This window comes from Fonsecaea monophora (genome assembly GCF_001642475.1).
Source record: "Fonsecaea monophora strain CBS 269.37 chromosome Unknown Scaff17, whole genome shotgun sequence".
In the NCBI taxonomy this organism is placed as follows: domain Eukaryota; kingdom Fungi; phylum Ascomycota; class Eurotiomycetes; order Chaetothyriales; family Herpotrichiellaceae; genus Fonsecaea; species Fonsecaea monophora.
Genome location: NW_019173948.1, coordinates 132,112 through 153,217, shown reverse-complemented (window position 1 = coordinate 153,217; position 21,106 = coordinate 132,112). Strand labels below are relative to the sequence as shown.

At 53.3% G+C, this 21,106-nt stretch overlaps 10 protein-coding genes across 10 annotated transcripts; 6 read left to right on the top strand and 4 right to left on the bottom strand.

Moving 5' to 3' along the window:
* Positions 1-12: 12 nt before the first annotated feature.
* Positions 13-1,884, top strand: AYO21_03448 (hypothetical protein; the record flags this gene model as incomplete). Its single annotated transcript, XM_022653422.1, has 1 exon — positions 13-1,884. One exon carries the CDS (start codon positions 13-15, stop codon positions 1,882-1,884), a length of 1,872 nt encoding a protein of 623 aa, XP_022514232.1.
* A 576-nt stretch (positions 1,885-2,460) lies between these two features.
* On the bottom strand, positions 2,461-3,398 carry AYO21_03447 (hypothetical protein; the record flags this gene model as incomplete). The annotated part of the gene is made up of 2 exons (XM_022653421.1): positions 2,461-3,112; positions 3,376-3,398. The coding sequence occupies 2 exons, from the start codon at positions 3,396-3,398 to the stop codon at positions 2,461-2,463; spliced, it is 675 nt and encodes a 224-aa protein (XP_022514231.1).
* Positions 3,399-3,669: 271 nt separating this feature from the next.
* Positions 3,670-5,751, top strand: AYO21_03446 (hypothetical protein; the record flags this gene model as incomplete). Its single annotated transcript, XM_022653420.1, has 1 exon — positions 3,670-5,751. The coding sequence occupies one exon, from the start codon at positions 3,670-3,672 to the stop codon at positions 5,749-5,751; it is 2,082 nt and encodes a 693-aa protein (XP_022514230.1).
* A 551-nt stretch (positions 5,752-6,302) lies between these two features.
* Positions 6,303-7,838, top strand: AYO21_03445 (hypothetical protein; the record flags this gene model as incomplete). The annotated part of the gene is made up of 1 exon (XM_022653419.1): positions 6,303-7,838. One exon carries the CDS (start codon positions 6,303-6,305, stop codon positions 7,836-7,838), a length of 1,536 nt encoding a protein of 511 aa, XP_022514229.1.
* A 545-nt stretch (positions 7,839-8,383) lies between these two features.
* AYO21_03444 (hypothetical protein) lies at positions 8,384-9,808 on the bottom strand (the record flags this gene model as incomplete). The annotated part of the gene is made up of 1 exon (XM_022653418.1): positions 8,384-9,808. One exon carries the CDS (start codon positions 9,806-9,808, stop codon positions 8,384-8,386), a length of 1,425 nt encoding a protein of 474 aa, XP_022514228.1.
* Positions 9,809-10,290: 482 nt separating this feature from the next.
* Positions 10,291-11,463, bottom strand: AYO21_03443 (hypothetical protein; the record flags this gene model as incomplete). Its single annotated transcript, XM_022653417.1, has 1 exon — positions 10,291-11,463. One exon carries the CDS (start codon positions 11,461-11,463, stop codon positions 10,291-10,293), a length of 1,173 nt encoding a protein of 390 aa, XP_022514227.1.
* A 513-nt stretch (positions 11,464-11,976) lies between these two features.
* On the bottom strand, positions 11,977-13,179 carry AYO21_03442 (hypothetical protein; the record flags this gene model as incomplete). Its single annotated transcript, XM_022653416.1, has 2 exons — positions 11,977-12,710; positions 12,759-13,179. The coding sequence occupies 2 exons, from the start codon at positions 13,177-13,179 to the stop codon at positions 11,977-11,979; spliced, it is 1,155 nt and encodes a 384-aa protein (XP_022514226.1).
* A 1,312-nt stretch (positions 13,180-14,491) lies between these two features.
* On the top strand, positions 14,492-17,466 carry AYO21_03441 (hypothetical protein; the record flags this gene model as incomplete). Its single annotated transcript, XM_022653415.1, has 2 exons — positions 14,492-15,827; positions 15,878-17,466. 2 exons carry the CDS (start codon positions 14,492-14,494, stop codon positions 17,464-17,466), a joined length of 2,925 nt encoding a protein of 974 aa, XP_022514225.1.
* A 792-nt stretch (positions 17,467-18,258) lies between these two features.
* On the top strand, positions 18,259-18,952 carry AYO21_03440 (hypothetical protein; the record flags this gene model as incomplete). The annotated part of the gene is made up of 4 exons (XM_022653414.1): positions 18,259-18,397; positions 18,449-18,500; positions 18,553-18,736; positions 18,812-18,952. The coding sequence occupies 4 exons, from the start codon at positions 18,259-18,261 to the stop codon at positions 18,950-18,952; spliced, it is 516 nt and encodes a 171-aa protein (XP_022514224.1).
* A 609-nt stretch (positions 18,953-19,561) lies between these two features.
* On the top strand, positions 19,562-20,873 carry AYO21_03439 (hypothetical protein; the record flags this gene model as incomplete). Its single annotated transcript, XM_022653413.1, has 2 exons — positions 19,562-19,945; positions 20,202-20,873. The coding sequence occupies 2 exons, from the start codon at positions 19,562-19,564 to the stop codon at positions 20,871-20,873; spliced, it is 1,056 nt and encodes a 351-aa protein (XP_022514223.1).
* Between the last annotated feature and the right edge of the window lie 233 nt (positions 20,874-21,106).

The window sequence follows — 21,106 nt, the reverse complement described above, 5'->3', positions numbered from 1 at the left end:
CCATCACCGAACATGTCGATCATACCAACCGGCCCCATGGCCATCAGTACGGGTAACAAGGAGCTGAGCGAGCTCCAGGAGCCTGATAAACTTCGTCAGCTGTCGCAGAGCGGCGCTCACCCAGGCATCCGGCAGCGTCTCTGGGGTTTGCAGGCCCGGCTGGACCCTACTGTCACCTTTGAAGAATATAGCTTCTGGGCCAAGATCGAACGTGAGATGGAGGCCGAGGAATACCGGCGATATATGGCCAAGCTCAAGGGCGGAGGCATGGTGGGCTACCTCAAAGCCTATTTCAGCAACAGCACCGAATTTGATGCTTCCAGTATCGAAGGCTCTCAAGAGGAGGTGACACACAGCGACAGCGCGAAGCAGGACCATCCCGAGAAGGAGAAGAACGCCATTGTTGCCAACGACTCGGGGCTCACCCCAATCGCGCCGTCAAAAATCCACGATATGGATGCCGAGTGGCGACGAGCAGCTCGCGCGCTCCGCACCACTGGCTGGATCACCATCTTCTACCTCATCACCACCGACATTCTTGGCTGGAGTCAGACTCCGTATGTCTTCGCCAGTGTTGGCTACGGTCTCGGTGTCGGCATTTTCGTGCTTTTCGGAATCGCCGCCGCCGCCTCGGGGCTGATGATCTGGAAGGTCTTTCTGGCTCTTGACTCCTCGCGCTACCCCATGTTGAGCTTTGGCGATCCTTTCTTCCGTCTCTTCGGTCCCAAGACCCGTCACTTCATCAACGTCACTCAGGCCTTTCAGATGTGGTGTTCCGTCTGTGTGGTGCTCATGGGCAACTCACAGGTCTTGTCACAACTAGCCAAGGCAAAGGTCTGCTACATCGCCATCGTTATCATCAACATGGTCATTGGTATGGCTTCGGGCTGGCTGCGATCTTTGAAGCACCTTGGCTGGCTCTGTAACTTTGCAGTCTGGTTCAACATTGTCAGCTTCATTATCATCTGTGCAGCTGCTGCTCTCAATGGGCCCGATCCTACTGTCGCTCTCCAGACAACCCTCTTGAAGAAATTCGACCCGGTCAAAACCTTTATCGGTACGCCACCTGCCGAATACCAGCAGCAGTCGACAAATCTGTTTGCGGCACAGTTCAACGGCATCGACACCATCGTCTATGCTTACTCTGGGGCTCTTCTCTTTGTCGCCTTCTTGTCCGAGATGCGCCATCCGATGGACTTCTGGAAGGGATGTCTCCTGGCTCAAACCTTCATCCTGGTCGTGTACGTTTTCTTCGGCGCCTTCGTTTACACCTATATTGGTCAGTACTCCATCACCAGCATCACACAGGTTGTCAGCCCCTATGGTCTGCAGCTGGTCAGCAACATCCTAGCTTTGGTGACTGGATTCCTCGCCATCTTCTTGTATTTCAACATTGGCATGAAGACGGTCTACCTGGAAGTCGGCCAGGAGCTTTGCGGTCTGCCGCCCATCAGCACGAAGAAGGGATACTATTTCTGGCTGGTCCTTGGTCCAGTATACTGGATCATCGCCTTGGTGCTTGCCGTTTCCGTTCCCAATTTCACGTCAATCACCAATCTTATTGGGGGTTTGCTCAGTCTCAACTTCACCTACAGTATCCCTGCCATCATGTACGTGGCCTGGGCCATCCAGAATGCTGCAGCACTGCCTGGCGAGGGTTTCGACCCCTACACCGGAGTTACCACTCGTCATGACGAAGGTTGGCCTCGGTACATGCGTGGGCTTCGCAAGAGTTGGTGGTATTCCGTTCCCTCGATCCTGTTTGCCCTCGGCGGGTTGGCCTCTTCCGGGATGGGCTCTTGGTCCGCCATTCAATCCCTCAAGGAGATCTTCGGCCCCGGTGGCACCATCCAAACGTCTTGGAGCTGCACTGCTGTCGGTTAAGCTCGATGCAATCCAGTCATACTCGGACAGGAAGTGGACGGCATCGATTGGCGACAGGGAGGATCTTAGCGCAATCTGATCCAGCCTATACTCTCAGCGTTTCTAAGGAGGTATCTGTCGTATAGCGAACCCCCATTTGCTTTGAAATACTGGGTTCAAGGTAGTAAACTGTTTCTTCGGGGCTGAAAATAATAGTTCTCAAGACATTGACAAATGTTGAGATGATCAAGCCGCTTACTATTCAAATCTTACCATGGTACTCTCGATGTGAAGGGTTCGTAAGCTCGAAACAGGGATTTCGACGTTAGAACCTCAACACGAATACTTTCCATATCCATCTTCAGACCTGAGAGTAGCCCTGGCCGTCGCCGCTTCAACTTGAGATGTTCCTGCGCTTGACTGACCACGGTGGACTGCTCAAGCTTGGCCGTCACCCTCCTCCCCTTGCTGTTCTACATCCATACGCCACGAGTACATTGAGTCTCAGTGCTTCATTGCTCAGGCATGTTAGCGTGTACGCTGTTAATTGACGGCAAGGTAGATTCAGGTAGACAGGGTTGATCCGGATTGCCGTCCTCATTTCTGTGGCTGGGGTCGCTGAACAACCATAATATTCAAATCTTGTTCCAGATCGCTCATCGACTCGTAGCGTCCCTGCCAACAACCCATGATTATGGGGCCGAAGCGTAGATTTTCCGCGGATGGAAAAAGTCGTTGGCGATACATGTCCTCGACGTAGGACATTCTTCCGTCCTGGGACATGTGCTTAGTCTCGTTCCAGAACGGCGGAGCGCCTGTCTCGATCTCGAACACGGTACAGCCAAAAGCAAAGATATCCATTGCCCGGCTAACAGGAGGATCCGGATACTCTGGTGACCGATAACTGTACTCGTCATAGTTCGCCAATGCTTCTTGGTCGTCAATTTGAGAGCCACCAAAGTCCAGCCACATGGCGACATCATCTCCGGAGACAATAGCGTTGGCAGCGTTGAGATCGGCGTGTATGACATTGTTCTCATGCACGTACTGCAAACCACAGGCAAGTCCTCTGATCCATTTTTCTTGCTGTTCATCTGAAATGTCGCCCTCTTTAAGTATTTCTCGTAGACATCGTCCTGCCTGCAGAACGATTGTTCTGTCTTGGACATCGAGCAACTCTACCGCATTTGGATGCTTGCCTAGTCGCCGCAAGACGTTGCATTCTCGGATGAAATTCTCGTCATTGGCGCTGTATATTTTCGCAGCTCGATTACCGGTGATGATTATTCTAGCGGTTGATCCCTGAATGTGCTTGGGTATTTCCCAAGTACCACGGTTATCTTAATCTGTTGTTATTGATGTGATGATCGAGTTCTTAAGGTGGCACAACTCTCGAAGACAGAATATGGGAAGTGATAACAGACTTGCCGATCAAATCTCAATCAACCATAATAGAGCCACTTTGTAATGGGAGGTTGAAGAATAGGTCGACCAATTTAAGAAATATTATACAGACATTCAATCGTCCAGGCCATGATGCTGTGGATTCTTCAGCAAGTGTTGAAATCAAAGAAGACTACGCAAAACAGACGTACAAAAAAGATACGGACGGGTTGGAATAGAAATGAGGTGCGCGAGCCTAGGTTTGGTCATGTCCAGCAGTTTTATAGCAGCAGGTGGATATTACGGTCTGGAGTTAGTCTCTGTCACATTCGAGGTGCCGCTATAATCATCAGTTTCTCCGCAGTTTGTACGTGGTGAACTTCCCACCACCAAACTGACACATCCTAGAGACGCCTTGTCCAAATGACGCTGGAAGACTTTGAGAGGGAGCTCGCAGAGCAGAAGGAGACGGAGAAGAGGCGCGAGAGGCGCAGGGAACACGAGAAGTCGGGACACCGGCATCGACACCATCACCACCGAAGTTCTCGACATGGTGATTCACATTATGATGAAGAAGACGGACACCGGTCCAAGAGAACAAAGCACTCCAGAGAAGAAGACGACGAGTCAGAAAGTAGGCACAGACACAGACATCACCACCATCACCGGCGCCACCGTGAAAGCAAAGAGGAGAATGACACACAAGAGGCTGAGGAGGAGGGGGAGAAGCAATCTCCCACAACAAGCTCAGGTCCCGGCGAATTGAAGCGTGATGCGTGGATGGAGGCACCTTCCGCGCTCGACGTCGATTATGTTCAGAAGAAGAGACGTGAACCGTCGCCGAAGCCAACGGGCGGGTCTCTCGAAGCGGACTTTGGGCTGAAAATACACGAGAGAGAGCTCAACCACCACCTGCGCGACCTACAGAACGGTACCCCTGTTCATGAAGTCGAAGAGGAACCTGCCACTCGCGAAGTTGACTACACCTTTGGAGATGCTGGCTCCCAATGGCGCATGACTAGATTAAATGGCGTCTATCGGCAAGCTGAAGAGACAGGTCGCAAGGTGGACGATATCGCCCTGGAACAATACGACAGTCTTCGAGAATTTGATGATGCCAGGGAAGAAAAAATCGAGTTGGATCGCCGGAAGACCTACGGCAAGGGCTATGTGAGCAAGGACAAGCCCAGCGGAGAGTTGTTCCAGGAGCGCAAGACGGGCGCCGGGACTGGACGATCTCAACCACGGGAGACCGAGACCAGTCCGGATATGTTGCTCGAGCAGATACCTGTCCCAGCACCCACATCCACTACCCCGAAAGTTGATCAGACGGTACTCAACAAACTCAAGGCTCAACTCATGAGAGCCAAGATCAGGAAAGACCCCAAAGCTGCAGATTTGGAAAGGGAGTACAACGACGCGCTTGCTGCGTCCGAGTCACAGGATCCCACGATAATCACCCTCTCTGCCATGGACAATCGCATGCTCTCATCCGCGCCTCGGAATGAAGTCAAGGCAGTACAAAACCGCCGCGGGGCAGAACGGGGCCAGGTCGAGGAGAATGAAGACATGAGCATTGAAGATATGGTCCGAGAAGAACGCCGCAGCCGCGGACAGCAAGGAGGAGAAGGATTACGACTTGCCGAGAGGATAGCAAAGGATGTCAAATTCGACAATGATCTTGACTACCTTGAGGAGAACGCCGAGAAGCTGGCCAAGCGGATGTACAAGTCCGAAACCAACCTCCGCAATGTGGCCATCAACGAGTATCAGAAGCTCAATAAGATCTTGGAGAACTGTCCGCTCTGCCATCACGAAGACACGGACACTCCACCTGTTGCTCCCGTCGTCTCCCTCGCAACAAGGACCTATCTCACCCTGCCCACCGAACCCGAACTGTCACCCCAGGCCACCATGATTGTGCCGACCGAACACCGGACCAACCTCCTCGAGTGCGACGATGATGAGTGGGAAGAGATCCGCAACTTTATGAAGTCTCTCACGCGTATGTACCACGACCAGGGCCGGGACGTCATCTTCTACGAAAACGCCGCCTTTCCACACCGAAAGCCGCACGCCGCGCTTTGTGTCATACCACTCCCTTACAGCTTAGGGGAGACGGCACCCGCGTTCTTCAAGGAAGCCTTTCTGAGCACCGAAGACGAGTGGTCTCAGCACAAGAAGATCATCGACACCTTGGCAAAGGCCAAGACCGGAGGATTGGGCAGATTGGCGTTTCGACGGAGCCTGGTGAAGGAGATGCCCTATTTCCACGTCTGGTTCGAATTGGACGGCGGGATCGGACATATCGTGGAGGACCAAGACCGGTGGCCTAGAGGCGATCTGTTTGCGCGAGAGATCATTGGGGGCATGCTAGGGCTGGAACCTGATGTGATCAAGCGGCAAGGACGATGGCACCGGGGGACAGACAAGAGGGTCGAGAGCTTCAGAAAGGCATGGAGGAAGTTCGACTGGACCAGGGTGCTCACCGAGGGTGGTGGCTAGTGCGTAGTTAGGGCAGTATACAAGGTCGATCGTAAGATAGATTTCTCACAGAGAAGAGATCTCTATTGTGGTGAGGGCTTCAAGAGATGGGTCCTACTTATTGAGAAAAGTATGGCATTCTCGTAACCGCAAAATCTGATCATTGCGCGTTCTCGACTGTCGTGGTTGTGACAGCGCTCATGGCTCATCTGAGGCATAATTCATCACCTACCACTATGTCGAAGCTAAGTATGTAGAACAACAGCATCAAGCTAGAACAAGACAGACACTGTCTACCAGTCAGCCAGTCTAATGCGTCTTGTTATCAATTCTTGCTCCACACGGGCAGCGCAGGGCAGCGCAGGCGGGGTCTCCGATGTCGCATCCACCCGCTATCCACCCGCCATCCCCCAACTCGGCCTGTCGGTTATCCACGGTTGGCCTCGACCATCTCACCGAGCTCAAATACCTGCGGTTGTCCAAGAACCTCCCCAGCAGGAGAGGGGAAAAAAAATTAAAGGGAGAGGAGAAACTTGCTCGATGTCTTGTACGATCGTTTCCGAGCTCGCACCATGAAATACGTCCCTTCACCACAAGCCCTGCGATGGCTACAGTCGCTGGCACTGGCGCGGAGGAGCAGCCCCGGCCTCACCACGATCACGCGTCCCCGAACATACAGATACCCCCCTTTCCTTTCCGCGAGCAGACACTTCCACGCTACGAGCCGATTAGACCGGATAGAGACGCACAGGTTGTCGGACATTGGCGAGGGCGTCAAGGAGGTCCAGATCATCCAGTGGTTCGTTGAGGAGGGCGCGCCCATCGAGGAATGGAGCCCGCTGTGTGAGGTGCAGAGCGACAAGGCCTCGGTCGAGATCACGTCAAAGTACAGCGGCGTCATCAAGAGGATCCATTTCCCCCAGGACGCTGTCGTGCAGGTCGGCGATCCCATGTTGGATATCGAGGTCGAAGGAGACGAAGAGGGACAAGAGGCTCAGGAGGAGTCGTCTGCGGCTGGTGCTGCTCAGGACGACGATCCTAGCAAGGTCGTAAGCAGGGAACAAACATCAGCTGCGGTAGCTGCAGAGGGTGGTGACAGCGCCGTCTCTCCCAAAGAACAAGGCACATCGAGTTCTACTGCTGCTGCTGCACCGCCCAAAGCGCCAGGCAAACATGCCTCTCTGGCCACTCCTGCCGTCAGGGGACTGTTGAAGGAGCACGGCATCGCCATCGAAGACATCACGGGCACGGGCAAGGACGGGCGTGTTCTGAAAGAGGACGTTCTACGATATCTCGAGCAGGGCTCTTCTGCTGTCCAGACTCCGGCTGTCGGTTCAGCACCAGCCCCCGCGGCGCTGTCCAAGCCCGCGATCGACGCGAAGCAGACAGAAACGGCGCAGCGGCTGACGCCCATCCAATCGGCCATGTTCAAGAGCATGACGGGGTCCCTGTCGATCCCGCACTTCCTGTACTCGGACACGGTCGACATCACGAACCTGGCGGCGATGCGCTCGCGACTGAATGCCACGCGGCGCAACCCAGAGACGACGCCGAAGTTCTCGTACCTGCCCTTCATCGTCAAGGCCGTGTCGCTGGCCCTGAACCAGTACCCGCTGCTCAACGCGCGGCTGGACCTGGCCACGGACCCCAAGAAGCCGCAGCTGATGATGCGCGCGGTGCACAACGTCGGCATCGCCATGGACACGCCCAACGGCCTGATCGTGCCCGTGGTCAAGGCCGTGAACGCGCGGTCCATCACGTCCATCGCGCAGAAGATCCAGCGCCTGTCGCAGCTTGGCCAGGCCGGGAAGCTCGGCAACGACGACCTCACGGGCGGCACCATCACGGTCAGCAACATCGGCAACATTGGTGGCGAGGTTGTCGGGCCTGTCATCGTCGAGGGCCAGCTCGCCATCGTCGGCGTAGGCAGGGTCAAGACCGTGCCCGTCTTCGCCGCAGACGGCGTCTCCGTCCGGCCGGCCCAGACGGTCAATCTGAGCTGGAGCGCCGATCACAGGGTTGTGGATGGAGCCACCATGGCGCGCATGGCCCAGGTGGTGCAGAAATACCTCGAGGAGCCGGCGACCATGGTCGTCGACATGAGCTAAAAAACTAGACCGTCTCTCTCTCTCTATGTCGTTGTTGGTTTTGTCTTAGGGGTGTTTTTTTTAAATGTCCTTTGAGAAGCAGAAGCTGCCTGGGATTTTTTTTCCCTGCCTAGTAGTGGGTCATATGTGTACCTCGTATGTACCGAGTACCTCGTACTCAGGAGGTACCTACCCCAAGGTACGTAGGTAGTAAGTCAGATACATACCAACATAGATATGTATGTATGTACGTATGTGAATGAAACAGAAGCGAAAGACACACACAAACACTCCAAGAATCTCCTTCCGACCACGGTGGAGAGCCTTTGGGCGCTACACAGGTATCTACGAGGTAGATACCAGTGTACTCGGGTACAAGAACCAAATTACCTCGTACTCGGTTTTCGTTTCTCGGGGTCCATTCATTCATCATCCATCGTCATCATCATCATATTATTGTGAGAAATATCAAGAGCAAAAAACCCAAGTCAAGTCAAAGTTCTAGCAGCTAGTTGGGTGGGTAGGTAGGTAGGTATCTTTGGTATCTTGGTATCTAGGTAGGTTATCTAGGCAAGCAACTTTGCATTCATGCCGACGATGCAGCGCACGAGGTCCCAGTCCCCGGCTAGACCGACCCAGTCTGTGACGACGATGCCGGTGCTCCAGTCGCCGTCCTTGACGCGGCCGTTGTCGCCGACCATGTGCTTCTGGCACAGGTGGGCCACGACGGCCGGGTTGACCTCGGCGGCGACCTTTTCGGGCCAGCAGTTGACGTTCCAGAAGTTGCTGGCGCTGAGGAAGTTGATGTACAGGGGGAATTTCTTGTCTTTGGCAATGTTGGGCCCGCGGAACGCACAGCACCCGCTCCGCTCGAGGTGGTCGCACGCGTACGTGATCTTCTTCTCGATCGACGGCTTCTCCATCACCTGGTAGAAATCCTGGACGCAAATGTCGCCCGACGGGCACATGGAGTTGGGCGTGTTGTCGGCCCAGACGTGCCCGTCGATGCCCCAGCCGCGGCCGTTCCACTCGTGGCGCAGCGGCTCCTCGAGCACGAAGCGGCGCACCAGCACGATGCGGCCGCGCACCTCGCCCAGCGTCGGCACCCGCGGCTCCGTGAACCACTCGCGTGGGTTCGTGTAGTTGTTCTTGAGGATGCGTCCGAGCTGCTCGTCCGTGCCCTTGCCCGTGCCCTCGCGCTTGAGCGACAGGATCAGCGTCTCGCTCGGGTTCGCCTTGAGGAACTCGAGGATCGTGTTGTACAGGTCGCGGAAGTACTTGTGGCCCGTGAGCGACACGGGGAACGACGAGTGCACCAGCATCAGTTTGTCCGACTTGGGGTCGTACGGCTCGGGCACCTGCACGCGGATGTCGAAGAAGCGCACGCCGTTCTTGAGCTGCTCCTTGGGCGACACCGCCTGACAGCGCACCGACGGCGCTGCCTGGTAGTGTGTAGGCGAGTTGTGGGTGCCGGGAATGGACAGGACACCCAGTGGGGTGTTGTCCGGGAGATCTTTCATCCAGGTCTCCATATGGGAGGTGTTGAACAGGGCCACGAAAGATGTCTTTGGCAGGAAGATGCCCGTAAAGCGCATCTTGGGGTTTGGCGCCAGAGCGACGAGCGAGGCCGTCTCTGCCGTCGGCACAGGGCAGTACATCTGGTGTTTGCCACCCAGCTCGGTCTGGAAAGTCAATCGCAGACGTTCATCCGGCTTGTTGATGACTGCTTTGATGTCCGTGGGCACGACCGTGAACGGCGGCAGCTTGATCGACACCTCTCTCGTTGCAAAGGGCTTTGCATCGGCAGGTATCTGGGGCACATCTTTGCGCGTGGTATTGTTCGTGAGGCCCAGTCCATTGGTGATCGACGCTAAGGACGTGGTGATATTTTGCATCTGGAATCCTTCATCTGGTGCGGGATCGAAATGCTCGACCAGCACCAGCGTGAGCGGATTGTTGCTGACATTGCGAATCGTAACTGGAGGGGCCATATTGGGCAGCTTCTCTTGTCTTTGGAGGTCGTTGGAAAATTTAAAAGATGTGTATGGGGGCGCTCTGGAAAGATGAAAAAGAAATGATAAAGGGAACTCGGTGTGATGGCAGCGAATGACAAGGATCGGCCTAGAGCTGCACCTTTCAGCTGAGATGAATGCATTCGCGGCCTTCTAGGCTTTCTGGAGCTCCAATCCTTGCCTGGAATCCGAGAAGCGAATGGGATCGACGAATGTCTTCGTGGGGCATTTTGGTCGTCGTGATCTGCCGCCAATCGCATTCCTTACCGAGCGGTGATGGTGCTTCCAGGGGTTTCAGCTCCTGGTGGCTCCAAGTAAGAGAATTTGTCAAAGGATTCGAGGCTGCGAGTGGGCACATTGCGATTCGCTGGGTTCGCTGGTGATGTTCTGGTTGAAAAGAAGTGGTCGAATAGACATGGTGGTCGCAATATACACACACAATATATAGTATGTAGAACTGTTCAGGCATCTTCATCCTTGCCTTCACACAGAATCTGTCCCTTCCAGATCGCTCGAACAAGAGCCCATACCACCATAAGCCACAATGCGAATAATAGCGCCGTCATAACACTGCTGACCCATTTGATACCAGGACTTTCTAACGCCGTCCCAACTGCAGTCGTGGCAAGCGCAAGGCCTGCGTTGGGGAAAACAAACCCCCACCAAGTAAGCGTGAAGGACATGGTCTTGATCCCGTTGATGACAGAGACGGTGGTGATGGCGCAGTACCAGAAAGCAAGCAACCAGAGAAAGATTCCTGCAGTGCTGCCAGTAACGCGAAGAACCTCAGGTGCAGAGATGGTCTTGACACCCAGAAAGTCATCAGGGAGGACGGATGTCGCACGTTCGGACAGCAGGACCAGGCCTGTTGCAGTATATGCTGTCGGCCCTACTGCGACATACATGCCAGGCCGTTGAGATGGCACTGGAAGATCGGCAGAGAACAGACGAATGACCCAAATCGTATAGAGGAAGACGCTGACCATCCACCCGAGGCCTTGAAACGTAACCCCAGCGACAAAGATAGGAATCCCGGCCATGGGCGGTTGGTTCTGCAGAATCACCCCCGCCAGTGGTCCTGCGACTATGAGAGGATACATGGGTAAGATCCATGCCGGTGACATCTCTTGGATACCGATTCTTTGCGTGACGAACAGAAGGTCATACTGAAAGATCGCAAAGACCAGGGTCAACCCGCAGTAAACCCAGAAGCAAATCTTGATCGCCGTGTCAAGCCACTCTCCGCAACCGGCATAATGACCGTATGAGTTTGCACCCTGAATGATAAGGCAGACCGAAACCCAGAATGTGCCAACGAAGAATGCTTCCCCAGGATGGACGAAGGAATGCCGAAGCGAACCATGTGCCACAATAAATCTCCTCGCTATCAACGCTGTAAAGGAGACGAACATGATCAGGTCAATGATGAAGATGACTTTTCCGATTGTGACCAGCCCTTGGAATTTGTAGGGTGTCTGGTAGATGACATTCGCCAACGATCCTGTGGCCATGGTTGCCGCGAACCACGCCCATGTGAAATGATTCAATCTGTTTGTGATTGGCGACCGTTGCTCCTGTATTGGCACAGACTGTAGCTTCTCTTCATCCCGCCGAACAGTCCGCGCAGGGTTCATTTTGCTGGGCTTGTAACGAGAGCCTGCGATGTAAAGATAGCGGTAGTGGTGGGGAGAATGTGCATGGTCGATACCATCCACCGGAACAATAGGTGCGTCAGTTCTATTTCTTCCACGCTGTGTCCATCTATACCACTCAAAACACGAAATGACCTATAAAGCTTCCAGTACAAACACGTATGAAATGAGCATCGAGTTCAGGGCGGTCAAGATGAAGAAAAGCAGGTCAAAGTGACTGTGACATCATAACGTGTTGAGCGCTTTGTAATGACAGATATCATTGTCTTTTGAAATTGAGAGCCTCGTGGTGTTGTCAACGTGGAGCCCCGAACGTGTTGACGGATAGAGCTACCCTCCGTAGTAAGTGTTACCAGTGTGATAATGTTGGTGGATATTATGCTGGTAGCAGTGACCCTTGGAAAGAGTGAAAAGCAAGCTGAACCACGGATACTGGTCAAGGTCACCGCTCCACCAGCACCTTCGTCCTTCGTTCCCTCACATCGTCCTGCCAACCTATGGAATGATCTTTGCCGCTCTCATTCTGTCAAAAGCAATTCCATAGGCTTTGACAGTGTCGATTGTTTCCTCGAATCCCACTGCTCGAGCCGCGCTCAGGTCGTAGTGCCGATCAAAAAATGCCTTGTCCATCATAACATCTAAAAAGGGCCAGTAATACAAATCAGGGCGACTGGCTTTGAGGCCTTCCCTCTTGACTATAGTGTTCCAGACATCAATGTGCTTCTTCACAAATTCTGCTGGTGGCTCGAAAGTGCCCTGAGGACCAATCCCTTCAAGGCCAAAGTAAGCGCAAATTCGAGGCCATTTGTCAGCCCAAGTCATCACGTCCCCGTTTGCCACGTTGAAGGTTTTGCCAGAGCCGCACTTGTCTGGATTCACCGCTGCGAAGATCTCCATCTTGGCTGCGATGTCTTGAAAGGTGTCTGTATGTTTGTGACGATAGCCATGCTCAGCCCCAGGATACGGAATCTTGGCCCCAACTCCGTGGACTTCGCGATACAGACTGAGGTAGAATGCCAGGCCTTGTGCGATATTCATCACATTGGTCCCTGGCACGAACCCAATCATGGCATCCGGCCTGATTTCTGTGAATGTCCACGATGCTCCCCTGGACAGATTGGCAAGGACATCATACTGTGAGTAGTAGAAAATATCGTCGGCTAAGGGCATCGGGACACGGGGGTAGGTCTCCTTGAGTGGCGCCACGATTTTCACGACATCGGGTCGTTCTATGGGAACAGTTAGTCGGATTCAAGGAGAGTAAGAAACCGAAATACCTAGTCCATATGACTTTCCGCCAGTTTGTAGGATGAAGCTCTTGATATTAGGAGAGACTTTTTGTATAGCCTCAACAGCGGTTCGGATCAGATTGGTATTGACCTCTTTGAGTGTCTTGTGGTCCTTCCCCGGGTCAAGGTAGACAAACAAGAAAACGTGGCTAACAGTGGCGATGTTGGAGACCTTTTGCTTCAGCATCTCAACAACAGTGTCGACTGGTGCAGTGAGATCAATGCCACTGGCTAGGTGTAGTCGTGGATCATCGGGCCAGTGAGCATCTGAAATGGACAGGGGACGATTGGAGAGAGCGGTGACTTGGCTGAAAGTGGTGGGAGTGGGATAGCTCAGAGCCTCTTTCACGAGAGCCCAACCTGATATCCCAGAAGCACCAAAGACGAGGGCATGAAAGTTGGTCGACATTGTTTTCGCGCAATGATCGCGGTTTCTCGAGTAGATGGACAGTTGATGAAAGCGAACAAACTGTGCTCCATGTTTCGCTCCATGTTTATATACCTTGCTGTGAGCATATTCAATAAAGCGTTACCTCACCATAATCACGCAACCTCATGGAACCAACCACCTCGTATAGACTTAGTGGTCTCGTACATCGAGACGACTGTGGTAAGATGCTGCCAGAGTAGGAACCGTTCATTGGTTCATCCTGTCACCAAGCCCCTTTCAAGAACGTCCCCAGAAAGGCAGGTGGAGACTTCTGGTTGATTGCTTAGGTGTACAAAGCATCTGTCTAGATCAGAGTAGGTGGATGTGGTTCGATCAGGGCTCTGTAGAGCTTCACAGCCCGTCGTACTTGCAATAAATCGGCCGAAACGGACGAAAGTGTACGAGGTATATTGATGGTCCTCTTGCAGATACGGAGGTTTGCCGGTAGAGGGGGCAACAAAATGCATTTTGTAATCCCAATCTTTCTCAGGGCCTCGGTGAGAACATGTACATACTGACAAAGCCTACTATGGGATTTGGAGGTTGTACAAAAAGTAGCGAGTACGTGAAGTTGGAGTAGTGAGTCAAGTGAGTGTAGCGTGAAGCAGTCGGTGATGGCGTCGGAAGAACTAGCAGTCCGACGGGTATAATACGTAAGGCCTTGACATGCATGGGGCCCACTTCAAAAATGGGCATTATATATTGAGGACCTACCAATTTATTGCCAGAATTCATCACACAAAGCAACGTGGCGCAGCGGAAGCGCGCCGGGCTCATAACCCGGAGGACCTTGGATCGAAGTATGTTCCTCTCACCTTGAAATTGCTCGGCATCACAAATACTAACAGAAGATAGACCAAGCGTTGCTATGGTATGACTTGATGTTTTTTTTGGTCTGTTGATATTGTGGTGAATTTTGCAAATGGGAAGTGCGTGCGGGGGAGCGGTGCGGAGAAGCACAAGGCTGCCAAGAGATAGAATCTTGCTAGTGAAGAGCCATTATTTGCATACATGGTCAGCAAATATCAAAAACCTGATCAACAGGAATTTCAAGGCATCTTGGACTTACAATTTACGTCAACCTCTTATCAAATAAGCCGCTGAGCCACTTAATGAGAACATTTGACATATCTCTGCTCTATTTGTCCCTTCAAACACAACTTCAAACTAGCCTCGCGCCCCGGATCTGATCTACAACTCACCTCGGATGTGAACTGAAGCGACGCGTCGAATCCGACGATGTCTTTCTTACACCTACAGCTTTGTCCCCAACCTGTAAACGTGCTTTTCAATGACTGAGGCCCGGCGAAAGGCTCATCACGTCCACGAAACGAAGGTGCTGAGCTATGGACACCTTGGTACCGCCGCTTATGATGACCAGAACCACAAATGGACGTTCCTGCGCCAGTACCAGACCCAACATGGTGACGGTCTGGAGGCGCGGGAGAGCCAAACGAACTCTCCTCCTTTCTTGTTGGCAGATGAAAGAACCTGGAATGCTGAGCCAGACTATGTTCAAGCATCTGGACCAGCACGGGACGCTAGCCTTGGTCATGGACTACAGAATTCCTTCCTGAAGCGAGTCCCTGATGTAGCCTTGGCTGCTGTCGAATCACCCACACTGTCAAAGAGCATCGCCACAGAGCTCAGCTATCGGCCATCAGCAAGCATCCTCGCTTTTGGACATGCCCGACGTGCATCAGACCATAGCGTGCACAACAAAGCCCCATATATACCGATTGTCGCAATTCGATCCTGCTCAAGCAACGAAACTCTTCAGTTCTTCGTCATCGAGGCGGATAAAATTCGAATCCCAAGTATAGCTGATCTGTCGGACCTGGGCGCAGTGCCCTTCATCGCGCATAAAGCATCGGGATGCTGGACCGGCTCCACCGACAGAATACTCCAGGTGACCTCCTCCAGTTATTCCCAGGGGACGCAGTTTCTTGTTGTCAAGCCAAGCGGTACAACCGTCCTACGGCCAGTGCTGTCAAAGTCGAGAGCATCAGAAGAGCTTATAGAACCATTTCCAATCATCACTATCCCACAATCAAGGACGGGATCCCAACCTCATGCATTCGCCGCTTTCAATCCGCATGATCAGTGTCTGGTGGCGCTCGTAGACACCAGCGGGCAGTGGAGCATTTGGAAGCTCACAGGTAGGCGATTAGGGTCTGCCCGCAATTCATACCAGGCAACACTGAAAGCTTCAAATGCGCTCGGCAGTATTGAGCATCAATTTCGGTTCTCTGGCGCTTCGACATCTAGGGATACCTGGTATCAAGTTTGCTGGTTCACGAGCCGCGAAGGCATTATGGACAGACTCTTGGTTTACAATCGACGTTTTGCGGCAGCCTTTGACCGAACGGGATCATGCTTAGGTGGTGTCGACATGCGTCTGGGTTCCCAGGCGGACCAAAACTTGATCCTTGATGTCAAAAACAGCAGTCGTCGAAGCAGCCATGTATTTATCCTGACCACGTCACGCTTGTTGATATTCGACTCCTCACAGAGCAATGAGGACGACAGGAGCTCCGGCGAAGCGCTCAAACTGGCGTGCTCCTGGAATCATTACCGAGATCGAGCAGATTGGAGTCTTCGTATGGCCATACTTGAGTCCTCGGAAGGTACGTTTCTCTACTGCCCTATCGACGCGATGCCTAACATGTAGTCTCAGAATCGTGGGTGCTGCTTTATTCAAACACAAGCCATTTAGCTATCATATACCGCTTCGGACAAGCAGACGGGCAGTCAACAATAATGTCCAAGCAGGATCCTTCAACCTTTCAACTGCCACATCAGCTCAAAGGGCGCATGAAAGACGTCGATGATATTACGATGTGTCCCGTAGCCTTTTCAGGCCAAAGTCAGTCTGTCGGTGTTATTGAAAGTGGCCTTATCAAGCTCGTCGCGTGCTTAGCTACAGGAGAGGTCATCGAAGCGTTGTACAAGCATGAACTTGATCAATTTAACCTTTCAAGTCATCCAACGAAGACGTTCTCAAATTTGTCCATACCGCGAACGCTGAACCACCCAATCAGTTCTAAATATGTCATGGTGGATGATGATATAGACGATTTTATTGTGCCAGATGGAAAAGGAACAGATGACTTCGGTGGAAAGCCCGACTCTGAAAAAAATACTCCGGAAGATGTGCAATATATTCCTCCCAGTCCTCGACACTGGCAGCGTCTTTTACAATATGAAGCGCTAAAGAACAATGACAACGGGAATGTGTCTTTCGGATCGGCCCTGCAACAAGCCATCGAGCAATTCGAAAGCCGGAATGAGGAGAACAAGGTAACGTTTATCCAGCTGATCTCAGACCTTGCCGATAGGTGTCGGATCACGGAATTGGAACATGATTCTCAGCTAGCAGATCAATGGCTTGATACTCTCGAGCTTCAGGGCGATATCAATGTCCAACTAGCTGCGCATGTTGTGGGAGGAGTGCCCATTTCATCGCGCAGGCATCTACTTCTTGACCTTTACGAGGGTCTGGTCAGAGCATATCTCGGATCACTGTCCGACCAGGTCACGGATCGAGGTCGGGTCAATCGCGAAAGGCTGATCCGCCAAATAGTAGGGGATTGCTTCCTTGGGTCATTCGTGCTGACCCCCGCGGCAACTCTGTCTGTCTCTCCACGGCGATCCTGGTTACAGACGCAGGACAGTCAAGCTCTGTCTCCTTCACAAGGTCTGGACTCGGATGATCCGGAGAGCTCCCATGCAGTGACACCAGAGGCTCTTTTGGAGACAGAGGCACCGGCCGTCAGTCGCCTACGCAAATATGCATTATTTCGTCACGAGATGCCGCCTCCCTTGCTCGACTATCACGCGAATATCTCCAATATCCTTGCCCACCTTCCCGAGTCGATTGAGGAAAATCCCGCGGACTATTCCTATCAGCAAACTAATCAGAAGATGAAGCTTGCACATGAGGAGATTGCGGCAGAGTCACTGAATCCAAGGGAGAGAAAGAAGGCTCTCCGGTCGGCGGCTCGTCTCCAGCGTAAACTAGAAAAAACTCAACTGATCAGTCAAGAAGTCGCGACGCGACGAAACCTGTTGCCCGGCATCGGCAGCGGACCAAAGGCCTCCGATTTCCCTCAACGAGAGGTCCAAAGCAGTCAGCCAGTCGCACCCAGTTCGAGTCAAACAATTGGCCCAGCGCTGAGTATGACGCAGCCAGAGAGAGGTGCTTATGGGACCAGACAAGCAGAGAAAAAGGGAAAGAAAGGGGCAAAGAGACGGGCAGGCTTTTAGATATGGCCAGAGCTGATGGTGTGTTGAGAGTTCTAGCACTGGCAAACCGGTTGGTTGCCACTCGCCTTCTTTGGAAACGATGCAAGCTGATGCCAAGACCTGCCCAAAAGGGCTGAGGGATTTTACCCCGGATTTTTGGATTCTCCGAGCAGCCTTTGTGAGCCTGTGACGCGGTGGGTGTGGAATCGCAGGGTGGGTCGCACCAGGTCTGTTAGGCATCCTTCACCTGGAAGTGCGGGGGATGGCGCAGCCTGGATAAGCGTCAGGGGGCCAAAGGGGGGCCAACCTCGGGCGCTAACTGGACGAGGGTGAGGTGCTTGTCGCGTGAGGGCCTAGGAAGCTGCGGGATGCTCTCACCACCCATCAACTCTGCGGCGTCAGAGCTTGGAAGCTTGCTCGGGCACTCGGGTCACTTGACTCGCAGTGGAACATTGGATGCCTGGTACCTCTGAGTCTGGTGTCTCGCATCCTGCCATCCTGCCAACCTGCGTTCCTACCCCTCAATTGCTCTTGCTTGCCTGTCCTCCTCTCTCCTCTTGTCTCCCTCACTTCCCCCTTCTTCATCCCATCCCATCCTGCTATCCCACCTGTAGCCAACTCTTTCGTCCATCTCATTCAAACCATCCCCTCCATCGGGTATCTGTCCTCCCACTTCACCCATTGGTTCTTGGTAAGTATCACTTGAACCTTACATTGGTAGCCTCCTCTCCCGCCTTACAACTGCTCTCGGCTCTAACTCCTACTCCTGCTCAGACTCACCCATCACCCACCTTTTCACCAACCCCAGCCAACATGTCTGCCGATACATCAGATCTCACAAAGGTCGACTCTGCCATCGCTGTCGATGATGCCACGCACAAGGATGCCGTCAAGGAGACTAAGCGAAGAACAACATCCAGTGCTCCTGGTGTGATGAACATCAACGATCTTGGTAAGCTCACCCGTTGAAAGCTTCGATCACCTTTTGCTCACCATAGACTAGAGAAGGAGGGAGTCAAGATCGCCGTTGCTGCTGAGACGCAGAAGACCGGGTGGTAAGAGTGGCATTCCTCACTTCCCACGACCACTTGCAGCTGACTCGGTCAGGAAACTCAACACTTCACCTTCGACGGTCGAAGATCCCTCGATCCTGAAGAAGCTGCTCACTACTCCTCCCGTCAAAAAGATCGACCTACACTTCCCCTTGGGTCTCGAGGTCACTGCAAGGAACCTGAAAGGTGTCACGATAAAGGATGCACTCGATGCCATTCACAAGCAGTTCAAGAAGAAGGTAGACATGCCCCCTCCATTAACGATGGAATTCGGGCATTGATTGAAGCGGTATACTGACGCTCTTGATTTGCAGGCTGATGATGAGATGGAAGAACCATACCTCAAAGGCTTCGAATGGGATCCGGAGGAGTCATGGACGAGACTCAAGGTCCACACCCAGAAAGAAGGCCTACCAGTCGGCAAGAAATCCAAGAAGAAGGGTGGTGATGAGTAAACTGGTTGAACATCAATCAATACACATGACTAGGCTGCTCCTGGCTGAGCGGCGAGACCGACTCTCTGAATCACTACACAGACACTGATCCACGATGATCATATATGCTATCCCAAAAGAAAATCAGCTTGGTGTGCATGGCAAGGTGCTTTGCGGGCTCTGTTTCTCACTCATTCTGGCAACGTTTGCTCAACCCTGTGGTGGTGGATACCCAGATGGCTCAATCTCCTAGCTTAGACCGGCAATGACATTACCTTGAACTGATATTTGTGCTTTTATTGGTCAGCCTTGACCCTCTGGTGAAGCTGCGTAGGCTACTGGAGCAGTAGCAAGAAGGAGTTTTCTGCCGGAGTTGGCCGTTCAACCTGATATTGTTTGCCTGTCGTGGAACGCCTTGCGCCGCCGCGCAGAGTTGTGTTCCCATTCGCTCCTGAGCCTGTATTGAGCCTGTATCGATCATGGAACAAATTGTGAGATCCTTGAGGGAATTGACCTGGTAATCATCGTCATTCATTTAGGATTCTTTCTATTTATCAATTGCTACCACGCTTGAAACCTCAGATTCGCAGTGTGCTGTATTGGATTCGAACTCAACGATTTCCAGCAAACATGGGGTCAATCACCAGCGAACTGGATGTTGCCAACATCCCCATCGTCGACCTCTCGCCATTCACATCTTCGTCACCATCGATAGACACATCGCCATCCGCCCGGCTGAAGGCCGGACAAGACCTGGTGCGCGCGTTCCGCGAGGTCGGCTTCGTGTACGTCAAGAACCACGGCGTGCCACAGCCCGAGCTGGACGCGGCCTTCGCCCTCTCCAAGCGCTTCTTCGACCTGGCCCCGGAGGACAAGATGAAGGCGCCGCACCCGCCGGGCTGGAGCGTGCACAGGGGGTACTCGTGGCCGGGGCTGGAGAAGGTGTCGAGCGCCTTGGCCAAGGAGGACGACGAGGATGCGGTGAGGAGGTTGAGGGAGGTGCAGGATTTCAAGGTACGTGAAATTACTCATCATTTTATGGCATGCCCCTATTTTGGGTTTGTTGGTTCTTGCTATATAAGGGCGGGTGGGTGGATGGGGGACAATAATACACAAGGTATATGATACCAAGGTACAAGAGATGATCGAGGGAATATGATTGTCATTTTCGAGCAACCCCCATTCCCATTCCCATTCCCTCCACACGCGGTCGATTTCCTTCCCTTTTGAACAGATGTTTTTGTTGGTCTCTGTCTCATAAAGACAATAGGAAAGCTACGAAGTCGGCTCCGAGACCAACCCAGACCAACCCAACGTGTGGCCACCGCCAGAAGTTCTCCCGGAATGGCGACCGTTCATGAGCGCCTTCTACTGGACGTGCTTCGGGGCGGCTAAGCAGATGCTGCGGGCGTTGGCGCTGGGCATCGGGCTCGCCGACGAGGACCACCTGCTGCGCTTCCACGACGGCCACCACAACCAGCTCCGCCTGCTGCACTACCCGCCCGTAGCCGCCGCGGCCGTCGAGAGCGGCAAGCTGGCCCGCATGCCCGCCCACACGGACTGGAGCAGCATGACGATGCTGTTCCAAGACGACTGCGGCGGGCTGCAGGTCGAGCACCCACCGGGGACGGGGAGATTCGTCGACGTCCCGCCCCTCAAAGACACCTGCGTCGTCAACGTTGGCGACCTGCTCATGCGCTGGAGCAACGACCTGCTCACCTCGACGGCACACCGCGTCCAGCTCCCGCCCCTCCAGGATAGGTTTGTGGATGGCGCTGACAATACCCGCGTCACCCGCGCGCGCTACTCGATCCCCTACTTCCTCACCACGGACCCGGACACCGTCATCGAGTGTCTCTGCGTCGACAAGGATAATCCCCCAAAGTACGAACCGATCACGCAGCGCGAGTACGCTGCCATGAGGGCGAGGATGCAGTATTGATTTCTCCTCTCAATGGGGAGGTGAGCTCTGTGTCTGTGTGCTGCTCTATGTCTAAAAAGAGGATTGCGCTATCACGGTCCTTGTCGGATCATGAGGGGAGGCATGTGTTAGCGGAAGAAAGGGCTCAGAACTCAGAGTTCATGGTTGATCATAAGCCGACGGGACATCAGATAGATCAAATAGACCAACAAAATTGTCTACGCATTTTCTTGGGATCAAGAAACCCTGTGTTC